This window comes from Podarcis filfolensis (genome assembly GCF_964270895.1).
Source record: "Podarcis filfolensis genome assembly, chromosome: 10".
In the NCBI taxonomy this organism is placed as follows: Eukaryota; Metazoa; Chordata; class Lepidosauria; order Squamata; family Lacertidae; genus Podarcis; species Podarcis filfolensis.
This window is the reverse complement of record NC_139612.1, coordinates 757,895-779,508: the sequence shown is the minus strand read 5'-3', so window position 1 is coordinate 779,508 and position 21,614 is coordinate 757,895. Positions and strand designations below refer to the sequence as shown.

General features: G+C 40.3%; 1 protein-coding gene across 3 annotated transcripts in view; it reads left to right on the top strand.

Moving 5' to 3' along the window:
- The window catches only part of RASSF8 (Ras association domain family member 8), a 108,953-nt gene extending 87,580 nt beyond the window's left edge, over positions 1-21,373 (top strand). For all 3 annotated transcript variants that reach the window (XM_083575307.1, XM_083575308.1, XM_083575309.1), the window contains 5 exons: positions 1,418-1,616; positions 13,121-14,007; positions 16,628-16,772; positions 17,118-18,579; positions 18,836-21,373. In XM_083575307.1, the coding sequence (XP_083431433.1) occupies positions 1,514-1,616; positions 13,121-14,007; positions 16,628-16,772; positions 17,118-17,239 (1,257 nt within the window). In that variant the 5' untranslated portion in view covers positions 1,418-1,513 and the 3' untranslated portion in view covers positions 17,240-18,579; positions 18,836-21,373. The remainder of the gene's footprint in view (positions 1-1,417; positions 1,617-13,120; positions 14,008-16,627; positions 16,773-17,117; positions 18,580-18,835) is intronic.
- Positions 21,374-21,614: the final 241 nt, after the last annotated feature.

Sequence of the window (21,614 nt, the reverse complement as noted above, 5' to 3'; positions counted from 1 at the left end):
AATTAAGGGAGAGAAGAATAACAATGACCTGATTGTGGGAGTTTACTATAGATCCCCAAGCCAAACGGAGGACATAGATGATGCCTTCCTGAAACAGATGGCCAAGCATGCAAAAGGAAGGGAGATAGTAGTAACGGGGGACTTCAGTTACCCGGATATTTGTTGGATGTCAAACTCAGCCAAGAGCATAAGGTCAAACAGATTCCTCACTGGCCTTGCAGACAACTTCATTGTCCAGAAAGTGGGAGAAGCAACAAGAGGAACAGCCATTTTAGATGACCAGTGTTGATGACCTGGTTAGTGGGGTAGAAGTGGAAGGATCATTAGGCGCAAGTGATCATGCTCTTCTGAAGTTTACTATACAGCGGAAAGGAGCAGCCAAACTACAAGAAAGAAGATTCCACCTAAACATTAGGAAGAACTTGCGGACAGTGAGAGCTGTTCAACAGTGAAATTTGCTGCCAAGGAGTGTGGTGGAGTCTCCTTCTTTGGAGGTCTTTAAGCAGAGGCTTGACAACCATATGTCAGGAGTGCTCTGATGGTGTTTCCTGCTTGGCAGGGGGTTGGACTCGATGGCCCTTGTGGTCTCTTCCAACTCTATGATTCTAGGTACAAACAAAAAAGTCAAGATGCTAATGTAATAAATAAATAAATGGATAGGGGTACATTTCACCCAGTGATGTGCAGATGGATTGTTCTGGGTCACTTCTGTATTATAATATGTGTGTCCTATTTTATAAACATGGGAAAACCTAAGGTAGCATAGCTGCTTAACTGGTCCTGAATTTGCCTTTCTTGCAACCAGAAGACTGTTGTGGTAGACACTGTATGTCATTCATAGTGCTTGAAAGTTCTGCAAAATCAAGCTGAATTAGACTATCTCAGGAAGGATCCAAGACATGTTAAAGGTCTGTCCATACTCATATGAGGCCTAATAAATAACTGAACAAGTGCTGACAATGGTTATGTTGTACAAATAATGGAACTAATTTCTAGTCATATTTTTTGTTGCGATAACAAAATGAAATTTGGCCTTTTTAGAAGCAAATTGTAAATGGAGGTTAATTTCAAAAACTGTATAAATATAGAGAAATCTTGCTTTTTTAAATTATGCAATAGCATGTCTTACTTTAAGCCTTATATGTTGCTTCATCTTTAGTAATAGGAATGTGTACCTAATCAAATAATAAAATGAGTTAATTACCCTTTCTGTTGTTTTGAAGGGCGTTGGGAGGAGGATAGAAAGTGCTGCCTTCAAAAGATAAACTTCGTTGAATAATGGAAGTTTTACTACTTACATTTCTTTTCTTTTTTTTACCAGTTACATTTCATTTTAAATATAAATTGTTTAACCTAGGAGAGAAGTCCTTTTGTCTCTCTAGGCCATCATAAGCAGAGTTTTTATTTTATTTTCCAGATAATTCCCACCAGTATGTTGACACTATCTGGCATAGCTGTAAACGTGACTTGTCATCTCAATTGCATCCATGGCTGTTGGGTGACCTGGTAAATCATGGAGCTGAAAGTATGGGTGGATGGAGTCCAGAGGATCGTTTGTGGTGTCACAGAAATTACAACTTGCCAGGAAGTTGTTATAGCTCTTGCTCAGGCAATAGGTAAGTGAAATAATCTCCTTGTGTTCCATGTGCATAGATGAGTGGGGGTTGGGGGCACTTTTTCTGTTGCAGACAACTGTTCAGGTATGCTTGCACTTCAATGACTTCTGTATTTTCTTGCCACATGGCTATTGAGGAAAGCTTGAAAAGGTCCCTGCCCATTTGCTGCTTCTCCATGGAACCTGATTCTGTTGACTTTTTTTTTTTTTTTTTAAATAATATTTATTGAAGTTTCCAAAATACAGAAAGAGAAGAAAAGAAATTATGAAGATACATTCAGAACCTTATTTTCAAACATCCACTTTCTGGGACTCCCCCCTTCCCCCACCCCTACTGTATTCCCCTTTCATATTGTTGTTTCCACAAGTTCTATTTCTGATTTAAAGCACAATTTATATACCCCATTGTTCAAATTTAAATTTATACAAACCTTATACAACACCCTTGATAAAAAAAAAAAAGCAAAAGATCTCTCCCCATAGCCCACCCCCTTTTCTTTCCACAATGTCCCCCTTTTTTCCCATTAAAGTAAAAGCACACAGAATAAAAGTATAAAAAAAATAAAAAATATATTAGAAAAAAGAAAACCAATTCAGAAAATAGTTGCAAGCCTTTGGATTCTAATTCTCCCTCCCCTTCCCCGGTTTAATTTCCCTTATCCTCCAATCTATGTTTCCAGCCTGGAAATCTTAAGTCCATCAATCCCATTTTTCCCCCAACTCCTTGCAGAATTATTTCCCATTTCTAGGATTACTTTCTTTAAAAATTAATTCCTAAATCTTTAAAAATGTCAAATTATAAAATTCCCCCCATTGTTCTTTCAAGGTTATAGTCCAGCTTCCTCTTGTTCCGCTGCTAAAACTTTCTTATTCAGAAGTTTAGTAACTCTACATGGGTTGTTGTTATTCAGGAACAAAAACTTGCGTTCAGTCCCTTCCTTCTTCAGTAAGGTATTCTGTTGTCTCCTTTTAGTCTAAACACCCTGTAGACAAGATTCAGTTTCCGTTTTGCAGCTTTCCCAGGAGATAACCAGTTCTGTGAAATTCCGGAGTGTTGTATTTTTCCCAGCTTACGCCCATCTTTGTAATGTCCCGAAACTCCTCTAGGGGGGTTGTTGTAACTTTGTTTCCAAAAATCCGATTGTTCTCCGTATTTTCGCCATTTTGTATTCAAGTCTTAACAAATTATATCAAGTTGTAACAAATTTGACCAGCAAGGTCCTTGTAATAAAATCCTCTTTAATATTCCGACTTTGACAGCTACTTTGACAGCTGTCAAAATCACCGGCTCTTTTCACCAGGCTCACTCCTCAATCGCCCCGGTTCCCAGGGAGGGGGGTGCATTTTCCTTCTCCTTCAATTCTTCCTCCAGCACAATTCTTGTACTTTCCCATCATGGAATTCTTAATTTAGCAAAGATACCGTTCTTTTTGGGCCTTGGCTTCCCAATCCTTGTTTTAAAATGTCTACAATAGGGAGGGGGACTGACTTCCTTTTTAGATCCCCCCCCGCTCGTCTCAAATCCCAAAAATTTTTCTTCTTTTAAACCCGATTTCCAATTTACTCACGGGTTGTTGTTAAAAGTCCAAATTCTCAATGGAAGAAGTCAGCGCTCTCCGCCGGATGGCATGCGGCTTCGCTCGGCAGGGATGGCAGAGGACTCAAAGCACCACGCTTCTCCCCGGCACCCGATCCGTAGCCTTTAAAAAGGCTCCTTCACGAGTCGGGAGGGCGCTAGCGGTGCTAGCCGAGTCTCCAAGTCCACGGCCCCCGTGGCCGTGGTTTCTAAGGGTCCCCGCATCGCCGGTGCGGTAAAACCCAGCCCCTGCCGAGCCGGCTCCCTCCGGAGCTCGGAGGGAGTCCGCCATTCGGCGATGGCGCCAACCCGGAAGTCTCCTGATTCTGTTGACTTGACTTGATTGAACAAATGAACATTCTTGGAATGCTAAAACCCATTTGTTTGACTCTTCAGTAATGCAAGCAACTTGTTGCTTCAGTATATACTTGAAGCACCAAAACCAAACTTTGATTCAAGATGTTTCCCTTTATTATCATCCCTCTAATGGGGTACATGGAGGTGGAGCAGAGGCCACTGGAGTGTACATTGCAACGCTTTGAAGGGTATACGTTAATCTGCTGTAGGGGTGGGAAACCTTTGGTCCTCCAGATGTCAGACCCAGTCAGTGGCGTAGCGTGGGTTGTCAGCACCCGGGGCAAGGCAAGTAATTTGCACTCCCTAACCCGTGAATTTGCGCCCCCTAACCCTAACCCCCAGATGTTGCGCCCGGTGCGGCCGGCCCCCCCTGCACCCCCACGCTACGCCACTGGACCCAGCCAGCATCACCAACGGTCAGGGTGATGGGAGTTGCAGTGCAGCAGCATCTGGAGGGCCACAGGTTCCCCACTTGATACATTACCTTTCATAAAGCACCATGTTCTGTTCTCATTGGCCTCTACTGCCAAGAGAAAGGTTGGTTTCCTTATAAGAGGATTTCTTTTATGGGGCTTCTTACTGTAGATTTGCACTTGGATTGCAATGGATAAGAAGCTTCCTAGAATGTAAGATTCAGTCACCAATGAGTTCTGACCATTTTGAATGAATGAATGACTCTTTATTTGCATCAGCCATAGCAATAAAACAACAATACGATATACAAAGAATAGAAATAAAAAGTCAATTATGTAAAATACATTTTAGGGTTTTGAATCAAATTAGTCAAATAGTGGATCTTATTCTAATTGCCCCAGCTAAAAACCCTGCAACCTTTGCTGTCACCTGCTCATCTTGATCTGCCAAGAGAAAGGACACTGTGGCAGTGGCCACTTTATATACACTTTGCTTACAATTACTGGAAACTGAACAACCTCTTTCTTCTTTCACATGTACCAGTACTTTTCCTATCCTCTCCCTTGTGGTCGTGAAGAGGACTTTGATTTATTTTACTTTAAAAGAATCCTAGTTTTTTTATTTTGTTCAAACGAGGAACCCTGCTTTAGGTGAAACTCTAGATAGTTTAGCAAACCATATTCCTAGCCTACAATTTGAAGATGGCTTGTTAATGAAACTTATAAAGTTCATTTTAAATCAGAATCCTTGGTTCAAATAAACACTAAGCCAGGATTCTTTCACGTTCTCTTCCTGGCCATGTGGAAGGAAGAAAAGGGAAAAGGGAAGAGTGAGCCTGGTGCTTTTCTCTGGTTTATTCAGGTTCACCCACATAGTTCTAACCCATTTTAACCAGTTGTGAATGTGATCTATGTTCGCTATAATAGTTCAGATCTCCAAGAAGAAAAAGTAGATGTACCACTGCTGCTTGTTTAACAGCCCACACAATCTCTGTGATAAAACAAAAACTCAGAGTAAGTGGCTTTGCACTGCTTCAGTACTTAACAACTCTGTATTCTGTGTGCTGCAGATTATGATCCTTGAAGCTCTATTTACTATTAATATTCCCACACTGACAAATGAGACTTTCAATTCCTTTGCTATTGTAAACCTATTACCACTGCTACACTAATTGGCTGAAAGTAGCTGTTTAATTTTGCAATTTCTTTTTCTTTTATCAATCTTTTTAAGAAGAGATTTGGGTGGAGGGATTTAAATCTAGAATTTAATTTCATTAATATATCTTCCTCCAGAGAGAATGAGTGCTATCAGGTTATGCATCCTGAACAATTTAATTTTCATATCTATTCTGACATAAATTGGGTATGTATTTGTGTACCTTTTTTACCTATGGAAGTCTTTGCAGCATTCAAGCTGCTATATCCATAATGTGATTTAAAATATGTCAATATCTCTGTTTTAATGGGAAATTGTGCTTAAAATCCTGTTTCATGCTGTGCAGATTCAGACAAAATTCAAATAGCTATTCTGATAAGCTTTCTGAAATTTGCATATGCAATACTTCGACTGTTTTCACTTTGAAATCCTTAGGTAATGCTTTGTAATACTTACATGAGAATTATAGGAATTTTGCATAGTAAGGGGGAGAGTTGTGAACATTTTTAATGGTGTATCATGGTGTCAAGTCTCTTACATTCTTTCTACTTTCACCAAATAAATAGAAAATGAGGGAGGAAACATCTGATATCTGAGGCTACATTATTCAGCGTTAAGTGCTAAAACATCATTTACTGTGCATTCTTAGTTTTACATACAGATTTTATTCTGAACTGTATATCAGCTAAGAACTCGTGTCTGTGGTGTGGTAGTTAAATGAACAGTTTCCCCCTTTTCCTCCTTGACAAAACTTTTAGAAGGGATGGAGTAAATTTACTTTTGTGTATCCTTACCAAACTGCTATTTCAAGCCTTGTGACTGAGAGAGAACTGCAGCCTTTTAAGCAACAGCAGCGACTTGACAGACCAAAATGAAATGAAAAGAAGAAATGGAACAGAGTTGCAAATATGCTCAAAGTCAATTTGGTCATGGTAGACTTTCATAGGAAGAAGAATCCAGCAGACTTGTAAGTGCAAACCCTTAGGAGAAGAAAAACTTCCTCATCCTTCTGTTGGCAAAGATCCGCCTAGCACCCCTAGGTTGCCCAGAGTTGTCAACCTTTTCTTAGGGGGGGACCCCTTTTTAAAGAAAATGTTTACCTTTAGAAAGCTTGCGGGACGCAGGGACTCACAGCGCCAACCAACAGGGATGCCAGCGCCCCACACACAGGGGTGTACGAAGGTGGGTGTGGGTTCCATGCTGAGGGGGGACAAAATGTCACATGGCACAGTCACCACGCACGCTGTCCGCCTGCTGCCTCCCCCCTCCCCCCGCTGCATGGCGGCTAACTGTTTCGGCTGTGCGCACAGCGCCGGTAGCGCCCTGTAACATGGGCGCTGCGCAACACATCCTGTTGCGTGTGCAAGCTGAGTTCGTTTGCTGGCTTTTCCGCTTTCAGCACACACTCCCAGCATGGGGTGCCAGCGCAGAATGACAAGGAATGCAAGCGGCAGCGGAGGAAAGATCTCCAGATGGGATCCGTGCGCTCCTATTCTTCGGGTTTTGTTGCTTCTGTCAGCGCATGGCGGATCCTGCTAGCATTTATCAGCCACGAGAGGCAAGAGTCCGGGATGGCTGTCCTGACTGATCCAAGCACCTTGTCCGCATTCTCAAGCCTTACCAACTGAAATTCATCCAACAAAACAAGACTAGGCAGTGCTCTGCACACCCCATGAGATTCATACGCTGTAACAGCGGATGCGAGATCCCAATGGATGCAAGTGAATTTTTCCTCAAAATGTTTTGCAAACAAGTCACAGCAAGCTGCTGTTGGTTCTTCCACCTCCTTCAGGCCAGACTGTAACATGCCCCACACTACCCGGTAAAGCTCTGCTGGACGGCACAATCAGGATGCAATGGGGGCAGCAAAGTAGTCCTTCTTTGCAGTCTTCTCTGCCACTAGGTAGGCTCGATGATGAGTCCTCACCAGTGTTGATCTTCTCTTCATAAGCCAGATGGGTGGGGTATAAATAAATTATTATTATTATTATTATAGTGTCCAAAAACTCTGAGCTGCCACTGTTGCGTCTTTCACTCATACATCCAGTGTTTCAGCTAACTTAACTGCAGTTCACACATCTCTTTTTTTTTTAAATGAATATTTATTAAATTTTCCAATTTTATATAAAGACAAAAAGAAAAAGAAAAAGAAAAGAATTAAAAACAATTCAGTTTCAATAACAGTTTTCAGTCACATGTTTCTTTGACTTCCTCGTACCTCCCCTTCTTGTTCTCTAGTTCAATTTGTTAATTCAGCAAATCCTAATCTCTTAACATTCCTTTTAAAATATCACCTTATTTTCCACTCAACTTTTTTAAATTTAGTAACAAAAACAATTATAATCCCCATTATCTTTATCATAACAGCTGAAGACCATCAAAGTTCAAACCAACATCTTTTCAAAGTTCATTAATTTTATAATATTTCTGTAGATATTCCTTAAATTTCTTCCAATCTTCTTCTGCTGACTTTTCTCCCTGGTCGCGGATTCTGCCGGTCATTTCTGCTAGTCCCATACAGTCAATCAACTTCATCTGCCATTCTTCCAGAGTGGGTAAATCTTGAGTCTTCCAGTGCTTTGCTATAAGTATTCTTGCTGCCGTTGTAGCATACATAAATAAGATTCTGTCCTTCTTTGGCACCAAATGGCCGACTATACCCAAGAGAAAAGCCTCTGGTTTTTTCAGGAAAGTATACTTAAATATCTTTTTCATTTCATTATAAATCATTTCCCAAAAGGCCTTGATCTTTGGGCACTTCCACCATAGGTGAAAAAATGTAGCTTCCACTTCCTTACATTTCCAGCATTTATTATCGGGCAAGTGATATATTTTTGCGAGCTTGACTGGGGTTATGTACCACCTGTATATCATTTTCATAATATTCTCTCTTAAGGCATTACATGCCGTGAATTTCATACCTGTGGTCCATAACTGTTCCCAATCAGCAAACATAATGTTATGTCCAAGATCTTGTGCCCATTTAATCATAGCTGACTTAACCGTTTCATCCTGTGTATTCCATTTCAGCAGCAAGTTATACATTTTTGACATGATTTTAGTTTTAGGTTCTAGCACTTCTGTTTCTAATTTAGATTTTTCCACCTGGAAGCCAATTTTCCTGTCCAAATTGTATGCCTCCCTTATCTGAAAGTAATGTAACCAGTCTCGGACTTTGTTTTTTAATTTCTCAAAACTCTGCAATTTCAGTCTATCTCCTTCTTGCTCCAAAATTTCCCAATATTTTGGCCAACTGGCCTCCATATTGAGTTTTTTCTGAGCTTTCGCTTCCATTGGTGACAACCACCTTGGGGTTTTGTTTTCCAGTAAATCCTTATATCTAGTCCAAACATTAAACAAAGATCTCCTAACAATGTGATTCTTAAACGCTTTATGAGCTTTAACCTTGTCATACCACAAATATGCATGCCATCCAAACACATTGTTAAAACCTTCTAAATCCAAAATGTCTGTGTTTTCAAGAAGCAGCCAGTCTTTCAACCAGCAGAATGCTGCTGACTCATAATAGAGTCTGAGGTCTGGCAGGGCGAAGCCACCCCTTTCTTTTGCATCAGTCAAAATCTTATATTTTATCCTAGGCTTCTTGCCCTGCCAGACAAATTTAGAAATATCTTTCTGCCACTTCTTAAAACATTCCATCTTGTCCACAATTTGTAATGTTTGAAACAAAAACAACATTTTAGGCAATACATTCATCTTTATAGCTGCTATTCGACCCATCAAGGAAAGCTTCAAATTTGACCATGTTTCGAGATCTTTTTTCACTTCTGACCAGCATTTCTCATAATTATTTTTAAATAAGTTCCCATTTTTAGATGTCATATTAATCCCCAGATATTTCACCTTCCTCACCACAGACAGACCTGTTTCATTGCAGTTCACACATCTCAGCAGTCCCAACACAGTGGTTTCAAAAGCACATTGAGCCACTACAGAACTAGAAAAGAGGAAAGCTATCATGAAACCATGGTATTTTCAAAGCTTTTTCATGTATTGCTTACCATGAATATTAATAACCATGCATAGAGTTGGAGACTTAGCATGTTTATAACCATCAGAAGAAATGGCAGAGTTGTGCAAAATCACTACCTCCGGCTCCAAAGGGAGTGCAGTAGGACTTGGGACTGCGTGGGGAAGGAAATGACCTGAATCTATGGTGAATGTCACTTATAGACCAGCTCTAATTATTTAATTCTGCAAAGTAGAAACAAGTTTCTTACGAAAACTCAAAGCTCTCAAACTATAATCCCAGTCATGAACAGCTGCTTATTTGTTCTACACTTTACTTAAGTTCTTGGTTATTTTGCAAATGTAGGTGTTACCCCTTGTTTTTCTTCACTTTTTGGTTTTAGCACTGTAATAGTTTTTAACAACAAACCAACCTGAAATTGCAGACTACGCTAAGCAGTTGGCTTGATTTGAAACACAGCTTACAGTTAAATCTCTCTCTGGCTGGCACAAGAAGTCTTTAATAGCATTATTAAATAGTCTAAAAGCTCTGGACCTTAATTAACTGTGTTGGATCATAGTTTCCCCATCCCCCCACCCCCTGAACATCACCAACGCTGCTTTATTGTTTCCCTCCTTAATTTTTAAAGAGATGCTTAAATTGCCGGGGTAGGCTGCATTTACCACATGTGGGTTAAACCACAGAGCCTAGCACTTGCCGATGAGAAGGTCGGTGGTTCAAATCCCCGCGACGGGGTGAGCTCCCGTTGCTCGGTCCCTGCTCCTGCCAACCTAGCAGTTCGAAAGCACGTCAAAGTGCAAGTAGATAAATAGGTACTGCTCCGGCGGAAAGGTAAACGGTGTTTCCGTGCGCTGCTCTGGTTTGCCAGAAGCGGCTTAGTGCTGCTGGCCACATGACCCGTAAGCTGTACGCCGGCTCTCTCGGCCAGTAAAGCGAGATGAGCGCCGCAACCCCAGAGTTGGCCATGACTGGACCTAACAGTCAGGGGTCCCTTTACCTTACCAGGATAGGCTGCTTTTTACCACAAGTACATTGTTCATTGCAACCCACAAATAGATGTTTTAGCTTCCCAAAGTGTGTGCTGATTCCAGTCTACAACTTGGCTCTGCATGTGACTCAATAATTTCAGTTAGGTTTATTGTTAGATTCAGTTAGATTATTAATATTAACAAATAATATATAGGTTGCAATTGTTCTCTGGTAAGAACAAACAAACAATACATAATGATGCATGGCACCATACATCATAGTAACCCTTAACAGCCAATATTTTGCAATTCCAATAAATATTAAAACACAATTCAGTGTCAGCCTCATAAAGTGTTATTGTGAGCATATATATTCTAGACTTAACCTGAAGCACCACTTTAGCTAATGGGGCCTCCTGCTGCTGCTGTCCCGCCGGAGCACAATTTCTGTTCTCATCCTGAAGCAAAGTTCTTAACCCAAGGTATTATTTCTGGGTTAGTGGAGTCTGTAACCTGAAGAGTATGTAACCTGAGGTACCACTGTATAGAATAAATAGTATTGGCACTACTAATTCAGAGCAGACCTATCTTTGAGTGTTTACAGTCTTAGCTTGATATATTTCTAATTTTATCATAAATCTAAGAGCCAAGAAGGAAAACACTTCAGTACAAAGCAGTCTCACTCTCAAATCAAATCTCAATTATTATTTCTTTACATTGCTTTGTTTCATAAATAATAGTTTTCCATTCCAGCATATGTTTACATGATGCTCTATGTTCTTCTTTTCCCAGTTCAAACTGGTTAATATAATCACATAATATTTCATAACCTGAAACTAAATAACTCAATTGTTCCTGATTATCTGAGAGCCTTTTAAGTTGGATATTACTAGCAATGTTCCTAAGTTTCAGGGTATAAACATTAGGCAGAAAAGTCAGTGTTGGGTTCAGCCATCTTAATCTCTATGACTTGTATCAGGAAGGCTTTTCTTCTTCTCCATTGGGACAAGTCAGAGAAATCATTGGGTAAGACTTCTCCAGGAAAGGCCATTTCCAGCCTCTTAAAATTCTTATAACGCTTTTGAAATGTACTTATGCTTATTACAGCTATGGTGGTTGTTTTTTGCATGTGTTCTATATTTTCATGTCATTTCTTGTTATGTAAATATTTTTGATACTTGGAAGTAATCTTTTTTTATATATAAAATCCTCTCACGTAACTTGATTATCTTCAGTGTTAGTACAACACCTACCAAGACCAACAGGAAATAACAGTTCCACATTCTTTATGGGTAATCTTGCACATTCTAGTTAACACAGCAGCTTAGAGTTTGCTTAGCTATTGGAATGTGAGAATTTAACAGTAAAAAGCACACTGCAACATTGAGACCAAGATGAGTGCATATAATGCTGAACCATAAAAACAGGCCCTATAGGATCTAATAACAATAAAATATTGAATATATAATAGGGTATTTTCCTAATAGTAATCTTACGAGTAGTAACAGTAGTTACCACCACATTTGCTGGTATTCTACAGATGGTATTTGTATGTGATACAGATGTCCCTGTTTCCACAAATCAGTCCCCTGACAAAATCCATCTATTTAGTAGGAAGTTAAAAAGTGTCCCTGGATTCACTGAAAAAAATCTGGTAACCTTATCTTAGCCCTGCCGTGAAAAAAATGTATTTCATTGCACCTGCACCCGTGCACTTTTCCTTTAGTGCTTATATGTATTCCTCTTTCTATGTTTGTTTCATATACATTTCAGCTGCTATCCATGACAGTTGGTTACTATCAGGAGTTCAAACGTAAATGGGACGTGCCACTAGAAAGCAATGAAGAGAACTGCCCCACTACAAATAACCCACAGTATTTTTGGCTCCAAATTCATGCTCTGTTCATTATTAAGCTTGCATTTTCATGAAGAAGAACAAACAAGACTTCCAACCCTCTTCAAATTTTTATGAAGATTGTCATAGCTCAAGTGGGGAAAGTCAGTTTAAAAAGTACAGTGTTCCCTTGGTTCTCAAATGTAATCCGTTCTGGAAGTCTGTTCCAAAACCAAAGCGTTCCAAAACCAAGGCGTGCTTTCCCATAGAAAGTAATGCAAAACGGATTAATCTGTTCCAGACTTTTAAAAACAACCCCTAAAGCAGATTTTAACATGAATTTTACTATGTAATGATACCATTGACCCATAAAATGAAAGCAATAATCAATGTACTGTACTATTATTTTCTTACCTGTGTTGATGATAGTCATCGTTTGGATGGGGGGCTTTTATCCATTTCCGCAGTCACACAGTCAGTCAATCAATCAGTAGCTGAACTGGGTTCCCACACAGTCACAAAAACAAATTAACTGAAAGAGCCTCAAAAACAAAAAGAGCAAAATAAATAGCAAAAACAAAAGTGCCAAACTTAATCCATTCCGGGAGTCCGTTTGACTTCCGAAATGTTCGAAAACCATTGTGCAGCTTCTGATTGGTGCAGGTGCCCCAGAAACAATAGCTGACAGCCGCATCAGACATTCAGCTTCTGAAAAACGTTCAAAAACCAGAGCACTTACTTCCGGGTTTTGGGAGTTTGAGAACCAAGGTACCACTGTAATGGAACAATATGCTAAAAAGCTCACAATAGTATACTCTGGTTTCTCTTCAGATCGTATAAATCTTTCACCTTTTAAAAAGCTCACAATACTTGTGACCCAATAAGCTGGCTGCAGTGCAGTTAAAGATGGTGTTTTCCTTAGCTTCCATAAATAGGTGGTTATGTGGGTTCAGCCTACATTGATAATATGGTTTGACTCAGTCCTTTTTTCAGGGGGTACTCAATGGTATGCAGTACTGGCACCTCTTTTTTGTTAAAAAGTGTGGCACTTACTGTAAAAACTTCATGGCGAGAACCAGCCTATTTTTCTAGAAAAAAAACACTGGTTTACTGACTGCCCTATGACTCTCATTGTGCAATGGCACCCTCTACTGGACTGTTCTAGATATTTTACCCAAAGTTTGAGACATCATTGTATTTTCTTTTCTAGGCCGTACAGGAAGGTATACCTTGATAGAAAAATGGAGAGACACAGAGAGACATCTGGCACCTCATGAGAATCCTATCATTTCCTTGAACAAATGGGGGCAATATGCAAGTGATGTGCAGTTAGTATTGCGGCGTACTGGGCCATCTCTCAGCGAGAGGCCAACTTCAGACAGTGTTGCTCGGATACCAGAAAGAACTTTATACCGCCAGAGCTTACCTCCACTGGCTAAGTTAAGGCCTCAGAATGATAAGTTGATAAAAAGGAGGGAGCCAAAAAGGAAATCGTTGACTTTCACAGGAGGGGCAAAAGGATTAATGGACATTTTTGGCAAAGGCAAAGAGTCTGAGTTCAAACAGAAAGTTCTCAACTGCAAGGCAACGGTTGATGAGCTGAAGAAGCTGATTCATTTCCAGACAGAGAAGCTGCAGTCCATTGAGAAACAGCTGGATTCAAATGATGCTGAAGTCAAGTACTGGGAGCACAAGTTTAATTACAGCCTGGAAGATGAAATTGTCAAACTGGAGCAGAAGATTAAAAGGAATGAGGTAGAGATTGAAGAGGAGGAATTCTGGGAAAATGAACTCCAGATCGAGCAAGAAAATGAGAAGCAACTCAAGGAGCAGCTCCAGGAGATCAGGCACAGGATTTTGGACTGTGAAAGCAAACTGAAGGAATATGTGGCCCAGATCCATAGCATGGAAAGTGGCCTTGAGGCGGAAACGTTGCACCGGGAAGTGCAGGAGTTAAAAGTAAACGAAGAAGAAGTCAAAGAGAAGATTGAAAAAGTGAAGGGTGAAATCGATATTCAGGGACAGCAAAGTCTCAGGCTGGAAAACGGCATTAAAGCTGTTGAAAGGTCTCTGGGCCAAGCCACCAAGCGGTTACAGGTGAGTGGGTCCATCTCACATGGACCAGGTTTAATTCTTGATGTCGGCTAAATTATTCAATGTGACATGATTTCAACCATGTCATATACGGAATAGTAGACTGTGTCTAATGTTTGAGTAAAGGTGAATGGTTTATTACAAACTATGTAGGTCAGCTGTGGGGAACCTGTCCCTGCATATGTTATTGGAGGATGGTCAGAGTTGATGGTGGGCCAGCCACATTTGGAGGGCCTCGCACTCCTCATCCCATGGTTCCCTCTGAAGCAGGCATGATATATCAATCATTTTTTCTACATAACTTTGTACTTCCTTGCTTCAGTTCCTCTCCCTGTGTGGGGACAGAAGAATGCAAACGTGGCAAGAGTTTAAGCTCTGGTAATTGTAATGTAATGTAATGTAACCTTCAACACACTCAAGAGCTCTTGCATATAATTTTAAAATGGCATAGAAAAACAAATGGGGGGGCAAGCAAGCCATTGGTCCAAGATGTATGTGGGGAGGTCATAATAGTCTGTGCACATTCTTGAGGGAGAATTACTTAGTCGCTTGGGTTTTTACCTTTACCACCAAGCAAATAACTCTTGGGAGTCCTGGGAGTCCATAAAATTAAACCTAGTGATACTTCTGCTGCTGATGAAAAATAATTTAGAAATATTTGTATGGATTTGGCAGCCATATCTCATATCTTTCATAAATACTGCATTCTTACATGGAAACAGAATTGCTGAAAATGTCAAGATGCTACCCAAGGTTATATAGTTAGAACAAATAAATCCAACATTTCTTATATGACATGAAAGATCTCTTGTGTATGTTCTAGGCTTTGCTAAAATCCTGCGAATTCCATTTAATTCTGTTTTATGTTTCAAGATCCCATCATTCTAGAGACAAGATTTTTAAATGTTGGTGGAAAGAATTATAGTCTGGATCAAATACACGAGTAAGAATCCTGCAAATGTTCTAAGTGTGGGGGGTGACATTGTATCCCACACATGATGCAGCAGGGAACTCAATGCATGGAGTGCATATCATAGATGTGTACTGATTTCACACATTTCTTTCTCCCCCCCCCCCACCCCAATGGAGGAAATACTGTATCACATGTTACATCATATTTCTGGCCAGTAAATGTTTGACTTCTAGAGAGGATGGCATGGCATCATAAACCCTACTGGCTTACTCCCAGTTAAGGGACCTAATCCAGCCCCCCTCCCCTCAGTGTATGTTTCATGCCAAGGACCCCGCTTTTGATAGCAGCAAAGAGAGAGAAAATCAAAGTAGACCCTGAGCTGTGGTGGGCAGAAATGCAAACCACCCCCTCCCTGGTGATCAACTGTCAGGGAAATGCAAACGGCTAGAGAGCCGAGGGGGGAGACAAGCACTTATAGAGAGCCGAAAGAGCTAATTAGCAGTCTCTCATCTGACTCGGAGCCAGAGCCCGGAAATAGTCCTTTCGACGATGGGCCTGCTGGGGGAGGAGGAGCAAAAGAACGCCATTCGAGGCATCTGATTGAGACAGGCACGGACGTGCCTTTGAAGCTCTTGTAACCGTTTGAACTTTGTAAATAAATCTTCAAAGCAGAACATGGCTGTGCGCCTGGAGCTTTATCTCTGCTAGTTTTGGCAGCACCAACCCCTTACATCAACTGAGGAGATAGCTGTGTGGGTGGGGGGGGGGTGTTGTTCTAAATTAGCCAGGCACATTTTGCACCTGGCTACTGGCCACTACTGGGACGCGGGTGGCGCTGTGGGTTAAACTACAGAGCCTAGGACTTGCCGATCAGAAGGTTGGCGGTTCAAATCCCCGTGACAGGGTGAGCTCCCGTTGCTCGGTCCCTGCTCCTGCCAACCTAGCAGTTCGAAAGCATATCAAAGTGCAAGTAGATCAATAGGTACCGCTCCGGCGGGAAGGTAAATGGCACAATCTTAGTCTTCATAGTGCTATAGGTAGCATTACCACTGGAGAAGGAAACGTCTGCCCCTATTGCAATACAGATACTATAACCTTAAGAATCGTCAGCACATCAGCTTTGGAACCATTTTCACTATGTACATTTTCTCCATTTCTTCAGTTTTTCCACAATCTTTTCAGGTGATGGAATTTGACTGCTTTGATAGATTTGGGTTAAATCTGAGGCAATATGATGAACCAAATTCTACTTCACCTCTTGATGCATAATGTGCTCCCTTCTCTTAATGAGCTGCACATTCCCTTCAGTCCCTCTCTGTGTGTGCAAGCTAATGCTTCCATAACTCACAGACGTGGAATCTTAAAAATACCTTAATGTGGCTTCCAGGGCAAGGTAAGGGCAGAATGTCAGTGCATGAGTTGGCATTTACATTATACACATGAAGTTTCTGAAAGAATCATTTGATTATCACTAAAGAAGACTTGAGGGTCCTTGAGTGCTGGGCTGTGGTGAAGTATGTGCACATATGGTATAAAGTTCATCGTAATATAATTGTTTTGTGAGGAAATGGCAAATTCCAAATAAGGATCTCGAAAACAGATATTGCAAATCTTTAACACCACCCATGGTTTTTTTCTGTTTTAAAGTGAAACCATACCCTCCTGGTTTCTAAGTATGTGTGAATAAGCTTGTTTACATCTTTTTTTTAGGAAAGAGAACAAGAACTAGAGCAGCTGACAAAGGAGCTACGGCAAGTCAACCTCCAGCAGTTTATCCAGCAAACAGGGACAAAGGTCACTGTGCTACCAGCAGAACCTACTGAATTGGAGACTTCCCAAACAGAGCTTGAGAGGGGTATGTTGTAGGAATTGCGAAATAAGCCTATCTCATCCACTTTCCCTTCCTAAGCAAAAAGAAAAGAAATAAAAATACAAAATCACACACCACCTTCTCCCCTTCATGGGGGGGGGGGAGAAAAGAAGCACCTTCTTTTCTGCACACATGTGTGTACATTTGTGGGGCAACCCAGTCAGATGGGCAGAGTACAAATAATAAAATTATCATCATCGTGAATATGTCAGCATTGGAGGATTCTAGTCCATGGAAAGTTAGGCAAGATCACAATGGACTTGGGAGAGCAGCTGATGCAGATGTCTTTCATCTGTCCTTTGTGCTAACAGATACCTTCTTCTCTCACAGAAACAACTTTTCATACTGGATCCCTGAAGCGCCCTGGTTCATCTAGACAGCTTCCTAGCAATCTTCGGATCCTGCAGAATCCACTGTCCTCTGGTTTTAACCCAGAGGGCATTTATGTATAACAGTAGATATCCCTGCTGGAAAGGACCTAGACAGGTACTGTGGGCCATATGCACTTCCCTCTTGCATCTCTTCTCCCAGAGATGTGTGGGGAGAGAAAAACTTCCTTTCAGAAGCTGCCAAGCATTGTTGTGAGTGTTGTTTTTTTTACAAAACCAGATCTACAATAAACTTGGAATCCTGCCCCAAGCACTGATGACAATGAAGAACAAAAGGGACTGTGGAGGAGCACTTCAGCAATGGTGCAAAATAGTTATAGTGCAAATACCTATCTTTTTTAATTGCTATTTTGGAAGCATTTAGAGAAGTATTATTTCTTAGCAGCATAAATGGCTGGTTGTAGTGCAAGAAACAGGGGTTTAATTTATTCCATTTGATCAGTGGATGTGTGAATGTTGCCATGACATAGGAACACTTCTTGCCTAAGAGCAGGACTACATATTAAGCCCAACCCAGGACTGCTGCCTTAAACAGCACTCCATATTCATTACTCCCCATCTCCACTCATGCTTGTAGAATCACTTGTGTCATTCCCTGATGTCACCATGTTGTGAATTTACCCCCCTGTCTACACATCCATTCCCACATTCAGTTTAATGTCACAACCTGGAATAAGGAATCTTGCACGCTACAGGGGAGAGGGGAGAATGCAACACAGGGGGGCCCTTTTCAGTGGAAGCCCTGTGCCAGGCTTAATTTGTAATTCCATTCTCAAAGGGTGTTTGCAGCCTGAAAGGGTGTTTATGTGTTGATGAGGGAGAGAATTTGCACGTGCATGAGTTTAGAATGAAAACAGACTACAGTGATTCACAATGACAGAATGTTGTTAGGGGAGAAAGATGCAGAATCTTTAAAATAGCCTCTGATATTTTTTCTCTGTTGCAAATTATGTTATGTTGGAATCATTGCAGGATTTTTACAATGACTTATTCCATGGGACTTAATCCTCACTTCATAAGGAGGGGTTCAGTATGTGAAGATCTTCTAGGTAGATTTTTTTATTAAATTTATATTTGAAATATTTTGCCACAATAAATACACTTAAGTACAAAACACTATGAGACATCTTTAGTCATGCCAAAGGAATCTATCACTGGTTTGGTTTTTTTGTCTAGCATTTTTTCCACTATAGTATTTCCCCCCTACTTACAGCATTCTTGTATCGTCATAGGCCTTCCTCGTCCAAAAAGACACAATAACTCAGTATAATGCTGTCATGTGCTACTTTTGACTCACTGAGCCAGGCAGATGTTTGAAAACCCTCCTGTTTCTGCAGTACCAGATAGGCAGCAAAACCAAGAGATTTATCAAGCCACATGATGGTGTTTGCCACACACAGCTGGTCAAAACAAACAAACAAAAAATTTTCTTTCCAGTAGCACCTTAAAGACCAACTAAGTTAGTTCTTGGTATGAGCTTTCGTGTGCATGCACACTTCGTCAGATACGTCGTTGGTATCTGACGAAGTGTGCATGCACACGAAAGCTCATACCAAGAACTAACTTAGTTGGTCTTTAAGGTGCTACTGGAAAGAAATTTTTTTGTTTGTTTGTTTTGACTATGGCAGACCAACACGGCTACCTATCTGTAACACACAGCTGGTGTTCAGCTTCCAGCAAGGTGGGTGGGAAGAGAGAGATCAGCTATTGTGCAGGTCCAGTCTTGCTTAAATAACCAAACAGTATTCCTTTTTTAAGTTCTGTAAAAGTGCAAAAAAAACCCCAAACTTTTCTGGTCCTTTGTTACATTGCAAAAAAGACTCCAATGAAATTGTCCTCTTTTAAAATGGGAACTCATTCATTTATGAAACCAAGAACAATAGAGGTAGGTGTAGAGAAGAAAAGTGCATGTGCAAGCGAAATAGATGAATAAGTGCATAAAAATCCTTGTGCGTGGCAAGTTTTGTTTTGATAACTGGATCTATGATTATTTGACTCATGTATTGAAACAGAACTGTAAGATCATAATTATTTCTGGGTATTTCAAGAGATTACAAGGTACATACTAGAATCCAGACCTCACCTATTTTTCAGTTTGCGTGAACAACAACTTGTATCATCGGATTCATAAAGGGCTCTTTGACTTTCTTGGCAACATTCTAGGATTGCTCCTGCAGACAGTTTGGCACTCATTTACCCATAAGTTCAGGAATCGTTTTTAAGACTAGCCTTAAAGTTTCCAGAAATTGGAATCTCATTGAATTGGGACTTTAGCGTACAATTAAATGCTTAAATCTCATTCATTTCATTGGGATTTAAGGGGACTGTTTTATATGGATCATGCCCCTAGGTCAACACAGTCTGTTCAGACCCTTCATTGCAGGACAGGCTTCTTTCTTACTTCAAGGAATGTCCAGAAGTCAGTGCATCGTATGCAGACACCTATTTATTCACAAAGCAGAACATTTAAGGGATATATCTCTAAAGTCCTTTAAAAATAAAATAGTTTATAGAAACCAGTAGCTTGATTAATTTAATAAGCAAACCAAAATTTAAATCAAGCTTCCATTTCCATTTAAGAATGCTCCTCATTCATTGCTATATTCTAAAAATAAATAAAGATGCATTTCAAACTGAAACAAATATATGAAAATACACAGAAATGTGTTTGATTTTCATGGTTATCACTAGAAATGTTACTCTTCAAATAAACCTGTGAAAATATAAAATATCTTTCTTAAAATAAAAAAGTCCGTAGAAGAGACGATTTTTCCTTTCCCCCCTCTCAACAAATGAGACAATAGACTGCATTAATCTACTGTTGCACTAGTCAGAACAACTAAGCCCTGGGTGGTTTGGAGTCCTCAAATTGGCATTAACATGGAAGGAGAAAAATAGTCAAGCATGAGATACAAAATCAACAGAGTGGTGTGGTAGCCAATTTTTCTTGAGCATATATGCATTTCTTGTCAAGTCCTATACAAGAGCAAACTTAATTGTTTGAGTTTGTCAGCATTTGTGGCAGCATTGAGGGTGGAGAACTCCTTGGAAAAGGGAATGAGTGCCAGGTCCATAACCTGTGTGTGGGAAGCCCCACCTGGAAAGTGACCCCTGGCAAAGTTCCTTGGGGGCAACTGGTGTCCTCCCTTTGCCACTGTGTTGACAACTGAGGGACCTGGAGAAGTCTGTCCAGGAGCCTGTGTTTGGCCCAGGGGTGCAAATAGACTTGGTCCAGGCTCACCCCCCAACTTAAAAAACAAAGAAGCAGCACCCTTGCCTTGAAATTAACCACAAATATTTCCAAGGGTGTTAGGGACATAATTTAGCAGCTGATCTTATTGATCTCAGGGTCATTGTAAAGGGCCTCTGGGAAGATTCGCATTACCTCAGTCAGTATTATGTTTGTTAAAGCGTGCCCTCAAATAGACATTTTGCTTTGTGAATAAGAGCACACAGGTTTTCAGAGAAGAAATATTTATATTTCTAAAGAGATGGTGACACTTGGTATGAGGCACTCGTGTCTGAGAATATTTGCAAATATAAAGCTTGAGATTATGGGTGAAACTGTTAGCTGTATTTTGAGTTAGACCCATTGAAATGACTAAAGTCCATTGATTTCAGGGGGCCGGCTCAAAGTGTGACCATTGCCCTACATATGTATGAGACCTGAAGACAAATGTTCATCGTTCATGGGTCTGCTCATTCACATGAATCTTAAGAACAGCAGCTTTCAAAAGAACCTTTGTGTCTCTAATATGTAATATGAGGAGGTTTAGGTTGGTAACATGGTTTGTACCTTGTAGCTGCAATATTGTACGTTTATGGGGTGGTAGAATGAATAATACTTTCTCATCACCACCCCTGCCCCAACTCTCAAATTTACATGAATTCCAAATGTGCTTTGCCATATGTTAATTGGGCCTTAATTATCCATGTAAATAGAAAAAACTGTATTCAGATTTATTTTAGTTCTGTGCTGTATTTTTTATGTCAGAAAGTGTTACTTTTTTATATCCTAGCCTTTTTTTAAGACCATTGGTTTATTCTATTCATTACAATATTTTAATTTGTATGAAGGCTGTCAGTTATATGGAGATGACAAAACAAACCATTCTGTCAATTTATTTATTCAGTATTTTTGCTGCTTTACTTTTGGAAATAAAGTTTTCATTGCCAATACAGTAGCAAATTTAAAAACGACTCCATTTAATTGTGTATTTATACAGGTATCAAAATAAAACTAACATTTTTAATGTTAAAACCAGCATTAATGCTTCACAACAATAGAACTGTGCACGATTTTGCTTTGAACTTCGAAGTAAAGTTGATTCCTCTTCAGCAGATTCCTCACAGGCACACTTAAACTTGAGCAGGCTCTATACCACACAGCTGCAAAAAAGGTTACAGACAAATCCCATGACTGTGTGTTTTGTGTGGC